A 6,115-nucleotide genomic window follows, 5' to 3' on the forward strand; every position below is an offset into this window, starting at 1 on the left:
TTTTGGAGCTTTTGTTTTTGGCGCAGAGACAAAATGACAGGATCGGACTGTAACTGACTCTCCCACAGCTTCAAAACCAAAACGCTCTTCTTTGTTCGTTTTCTGTGGTTCGTGGGGAGCTTGGCGTTTGTGGGTCGTCCTCATTTTCGCTTCCAATTCATCCAAATCAACTCTTTGGCATTTGGGTGTACGTTTTTTTGTTCAGTTTTGTGCTTACTCTATGAACCCATTTTTGGGTTTTTTCTGATGAGCTAGGATTTGAATGTGGCTGGACAGTGAAAGGAAGATATGGGGGAGAAGCCGGAAGTGTTGGAGGCTGTGTTGAAGGAAGCTGTGGATTTGGTAATAGATCTGAGCATTTTGATAGCAATTTTGGTGTTTGGGTTGGCTTCTTCTTCTTCTTCTCATTTGGTTAAGTGTAGGAAAATATACCCATTGATGAGGTTTTTGAAAACCTGAGATGTAGCAAAGAGGGTCTTACCAGTGAGGCTGCTGAGGAAAGGCTGAAGATTTTTGGCCACAACAAGCTCGAGGAAAAGAAGGTAATGCTTCACTTACTATTAGCATTGTGTCTATTGGGTAGTTCAGAGGTTAACTCTGTTCATTTGCTCTGTTTTTTTTGGTGCTGTTTGGTTTCAGGAAAGCAAAGTTTTGAAGTTTTTGGGGTTCATGTGGAATCCTCTATCATGGGTTATGGAAGCTGCTGCAATTATGGCTATTGCACTTGCAAATGGAGGAGTAAATGCCCAGCTACATGGATTCTTCTTTTTGTTTTGTTACTTCTCCTTTCCTGTTCATTGTTCTGAGTACCCATTTAATTACTTGCAGGGAAAGCCCCCTGACTGGCAAGATTTTGTGGGTATCATTATTTTGCTTATCATCAACTCCACAATCAGTTTTATTGAGGAAAACAATGCAGGAAACGCTGCTGCTGCTCTCATGGCTCGTCTTGCTCCCAAAGGCAAGGTATCAATGATGAATTCTTGTGTGTGCTTCATATTTGCTTGAAACTGTACCTTGTATGCTTAAAGTTTAGTGGAAACTGTACCTTGTGTGTGCTTCATAAGGTTCTTCGAGATGGAAGATGGAGCGAGCAAGATGCTTCTATTTTAGTTCCTGGTGACATAATCAGTGTTAAACTTGGGGACATTATTCCAGCTGATGCTCGTCTTCTGGATGGGGATCCATTAAAAATTGACCAGGTTTGTAACCAACCATGATATCTGGAGATTGTAGCCTGATTCCTCTGTACTGAGTTTGGCTTTGGGCTTTGTAGTCTGCACTTACAGGTGAATCACTTCCTGTAACGAAAGGTCCTGGTGACGGCGTGTACTCGGGTTCTACTTGCAAGCAAGGAGAGATTGAAGCTGTGGTCATTGCTACTGGTGTCCATACCTTTTTTGGTAAAGCTGCTCATCTTGTTGACACCACCAACCAAGTGGGACACTTCCAAAAGGCAAGAACACGAGTCGTTGTATTACTTGATTTTCGGTTCATGCGATTTCTTTATTTTAACTGTCGCTCCGTTTGTAGGTCTTGACAGCCATAGGGAATTTCTGTATATGTTCCATTGCTTTGGGAATGGTAATAGAGATCATTGTAATGTACCCAATTCAGGACCGTGAGTATCGTCCTGGAATCGATAACCTCCTTGTGCTACTGATTGGAGGAATTCCCATAGCCATGCCTACTGTTCTATCTGTGACAATGGCTATTGGTTCTCATAGGTTATCCCAACAGGTTGGCTTAGTTATTTTGAATGCTTCCTGTTGAATGTTGTCTGATCAGTGAGTTACGAAATAAACGTTGGGATCATCTATGTCGATTTCAGGGTGCCATCACGAAAAGGATGACGGCTATCGAAGAAATGGCTGGCATGGATGTGCTTTGCAGTGACAAGACAGGAACCCTGACTTTGAACAAGTTAACTGTCGACAAAAATCTCGTTGAGGTTGGCAGAGAGTTGCTTCTTGCTTGTCAATGGGATATCTCTTCATTGTTTGTTTCTAACTTTGTGTCTAATTATATCTTTAGATTTTCAGTAAAGGGATAGATGCAGACATGGTTGTTCTAATGGCTGCTCGAGCGTCGAGAACTGAGAATCAAGATGCTATAGATACTGCTATTGTTGGGATGCTAGCTGATCCGAAGGAGGTAAGTCATCAATATCGAAATCTCTCGACTCTTTCAAAAGGGCTTCCGAAATATTTAAAATGCTCATTGCTGCATTTTCCTTGCTTTCGAAGGCGCGTGCTGGGATTCAGGAAGTACATTTCCTTCCTTTCAATCCTACTGATAAGCGAACGGCTTTGACGTATATCGACCATGAGGGCAAGATGCACAGAGTCAGTAAAGGTGCTCCAGAACAGGTAAAAAGGCTGCTCTATTTGTACTTGTGCAATGTTTTACCTGAGACCAGATTACTAAATATTGTTCCTGTTTTAACTGTCCCTTTTAGATTCTAAATCTTGCACACAACAAGTCAGAGATAGAACGAAAAGTTCATGCAGTGATCGATAAATTTGCTGAACGAGGTCTGCGCTCGCTTGCTGTAGCATACCAGGTTAGTAAGATTTGTTGATCCTTGGTTACAAGGCCACTGAAACGACTCAAGGTCACCACTAGCAGATACTATCCTCTTTGGATTTTTCCTTTCGGGATTCTCCTCAAGGTTTTTAAAATGCGTCTGCTAAGGAGAAGTTTCCATACCCTTATAAAGAATGTTCCGTTCCCCTCCCCAACCGATGTGGGATCTCTCACAGCCACCGTGCATCTTCTTTAGGTATTCTTGGTTATGACCTCTATTTGATTCATATCAGGAAGTTCCAGAAGGAAGGAAAGAAAGTGCTGGAGGTCCTTGGCAATTCATTGGCCTCTTGCCTTTGTTTGATCCACCAAGGCATGATAGTGCAGAGACAATTCGGAGAGCTTTAAATCTCGGCGTAAATGTGAAAATGATTACCGGTATGTTTCGCGCTCTACCCTGCATATGTACATCCCTAGTAAAAATGCTCTTCACGTATGGAATGGCACCAATGAGCTCACTGAATTTATGCTTGTTGGTTCCTTTATTAGGAGATCAGCTGGCTATTGGCAAGGAAACAGGACGTCGATTGGGGATGGGAACGAACATGTACCCATCATCTGCTTTGCTAGGACAGGAAAAGGATGAGTCCATTGCAGCTTTACCTGTTGATGACCTTATAGAAAAAGCAGATGGTTTCGCCGGTGTATTCCCGGGTACTTTTCGAATTGTTAGTTTGGGGAACCAAAAGAAACCAGTTTTCGTCCTTGGATACTGTCTCACTGTGATATTTTGTTGGTTCAGAGCACAAATACGAGATCGTAAAACGCTTGCAAGCTATGAAACATATCTGTGGAATGACTGGTGACGGAGTGAACGATGCTCCTGCACTTAAAAAAGCAGACATAGGTATAGCTGTTGCAGATGCAACCGATGCAGCTCGGAGTGCTTCTGATATTGTTCTTACTGAGCCTGGTCTCAGTGTTATCATCAGTGCCGTTTTGACCAGTCGAGCAATATTTCAAAGGATGAAGAATTACACGGTAACCCCTGGTTTTTCGTGTTGCATTCTGTGAGATTGTGACGTTGTGATTTGTGTCTGACTCGCTTTTACTTCTCGTTCATGTCAGATTTATGCAGTTTCCATCACAATACGTATCGTGGTAAGTTGTTCTTAGAAAATATGTTCTGGCATGTCCTGAATGACAGGTTAATGTTACTTTTATGATCATAACTTCATGAGCTGCTGCTTTTGTTTGTTGCAGCTTGGTTTCATGTTGCTGGCCCTCATCTGGAAATTTGATTTCCCACCATTTATGGTGCTTATTATTGCTATCCTTAACGATGGTTCGTTCAAAACCTCTCTATCTGGAGCATGTTCGGAATAACTTCCGACTGTCTTAAACATTTAGAAAGTCAATCCAAACAGGCCGTTGATCGGAATAACATTATGAATGTGTAGGTACAATCATGACAATATCAAAGGATAGGGTTAAGCCATCTCCTCTCCCAGATAGTTGGAAGCTAGCTGAAATTTTTACTACTGGCATTGTTCTTGGTAGCTACTTGGCAATGATGACGGTTATATTCTTCTGGGCATCGTATAAAACCAACTTTTTCCCTGTAAGACAATCCAGTTTCCTTAAAAACCTGCTGTTTTTTCTAGTTTTCTTGTACTTAGTCACTGCTATTCTTCTGGTTTCTGCTGATCTATCTCGTTTTACGAAAACTTCAGCGAGTCTTCGGGGTACCAACACTTGAAAAAACAGCTCATGATGATTTCCGGAAGCTAGCCTCAGCTATATATCTGCAAGTGAGCACTATCAGTCAAGCACTCATTTTCGTCACGCGATCTCGGAGTTGGTCGTATGTCGAGCGTCCTGGGGTGTTTCTTGTAGTGGCTTTTATTCTTGCTCAACTGGTAAGGCGAGCTTCGTTTGAATTGCGTCACGTGTATTTGCTTTGGATGGAAGGAAACACTAAGTTTGGATGTATTGATGAACAGGTTGCCACTTTGATTGCTGTGTATGCTAATTGGAGTTTTGCTGCCATTGAAGGAATTGGTTGGGGTTGGGCTGGTGTGATTTGGCTTTATAACATCATCTTTTATATTCCTCTTGATCCTATAAAGTTTGCTATTCGATATGCTTTGAGTGGGAAGGCTTGGGATCTCATGCTTGAGCAAAGGGTATGGATTTGAACGGTTTCGTGTGCATCTAGCGTAGACCTCATACAATAACTGTATTGACGTGTATTCTTGTGTATAGATTGCTTTCACAAGACAAAAGGATTTCGGAAAGGAACAACGCGAGCTGCAATGGGCTCACGCACAAAGAACGCTGCACGGTTTGCAACCGCCTGATACTAAGATGTTCACGGAGCGAACGCATTTCACAGAACTCAATCACATGGCTGAAGAAGCCAAAAGGAGAGCTGAAATTGCTAGGTATGATGTGCAGATGCTAATGACTTGGTAGTTTTAAGTTATCATTCTTTTAACTGACTGCGAATTCGGATTGATTTAGATTGAGGGAACTCCATACACTGAAGGGTCATGTAGAATCGGTGGTTCGACTGAAGGGTCTCGATATCGAAACGATTCAACAAGCATACACTGTGTGAGGGGATGGATGCCCATTGCCCAATACATACTGTAAAATACTGTCTTTGTAGTTGTATCTTGACTGCTGCTGCCCCATTAACATATGCAATTGGTGTTGTTTTAGCATGTTAGAGGACTCTGTTGCGTCTTTCTTTCTACTGCTGGACTTGGCATAGCCTGTAATGCACCGCCCACACCCCCAAAAGGAAGTTCTTATGAAATCATCTTCTCCTAATTTCATGCCATTTCTGCAAATGGGTAAAATATCGGTTGAATATCTACGAGGAGAGGTTTCTATACCTTTTATAAAGAATGTTTCGTTTTTCTCCCAATCGATGTGGGATCTCATAATCCACTCCTTTCATCCAACGTCTTCGTTGGTACTTGTTCTTCTCTCCAATTGATGTGTGCTCTCACAAGCCATCCCCTTTTAGGGCGCAGTGTTCTCTCTCTAATCGATGTGGGATCTCACAAGCCACCCCCTTTTAGGGCCCAATGTCCTCGCTGACACATCGCTCAGTGTCCACTCCCTTTGGGGCTTAGCATCATCGTTGGCACACCTCCCGATGTCCACCCTCTTTGGGGCTCAGCGTCCTTGTTGGCACAGTGTACACCCCTCTTTAGGGCCATTGGAGAGAGGAACGAGTGTCAAGCCACCCCCTATCAAGGCCTAGTGTCCTCGCTGGCACATCACTCAGTGTCCACTCCTTTTGGGGCTTAGCATCATCGTTGGCACATCTCCCGATGTCCACCGTCTTTGGGGCTCAATGTCCTTGTTGGCACTGTGTCCACCCCCCTTCAAGACCATTGGAGAGAGGAACGAGTGTCAGCGTCCTAGGCTCGAAAGAGAGTAGATTGTGGGATCTCACATCTGGGTCCCGAAGGGAAGGGGTGAATTGTGTGAGACCTCACAGCGATTAGAGAGAGAAACAGAGTGCTAAAAACAAATTATAAAAAAAAAAAAAAAAAAAAAAAAAAAAAAAAAAAAA

At 42.9% G+C, this 6,115-nt stretch overlaps 1 protein-coding gene across 1 annotated transcript; it reads left to right on the forward strand.

Moving 5' to 3' along the window:
• LOC111431655 (ATPase 11, plasma membrane-type-like) lies at positions 1 to 5,361 on the forward strand. The gene is made up of 22 exons (XM_023068358.1): positions 1 to 187; positions 277 to 342; positions 423 to 542; positions 640 to 738; positions 829 to 966; positions 1,068 to 1,202; positions 1,277 to 1,456; positions 1,534 to 1,740; positions 1,832 to 1,951; positions 2,035 to 2,154; positions 2,247 to 2,369; positions 2,459 to 2,563; positions 2,820 to 2,964; positions 3,076 to 3,240; positions 3,329 to 3,567; positions 3,655 to 3,687; positions 3,790 to 3,871; positions 3,987 to 4,147; positions 4,260 to 4,445; positions 4,530 to 4,712; positions 4,792 to 4,970; positions 5,050 to 5,361. Exons 2-22 carry the CDS (start codon positions 289 to 291, stop codon positions 5,144 to 5,146), a joined length of 2,871 nt encoding a protein of 956 aa, XP_022924126.1. The 5' UTR covers positions 1 to 187; positions 277 to 288; the 3' UTR covers positions 5,147 to 5,361.
• The last annotated feature ends 754 nt before the right edge of the window (positions 5,362 to 6,115 follow it).

This window comes from Cucurbita moschata, unplaced genomic scaffold, assembly GCF_002738365.1.
Source record: "Cucurbita moschata cultivar Rifu unplaced genomic scaffold, Cmos_1.0 Cmo_Scf00036, whole genome shotgun sequence".
Lineage (NCBI taxonomy): Eukaryota > Viridiplantae > Streptophyta > Magnoliopsida > Cucurbitales > Cucurbitaceae > Cucurbita > Cucurbita moschata.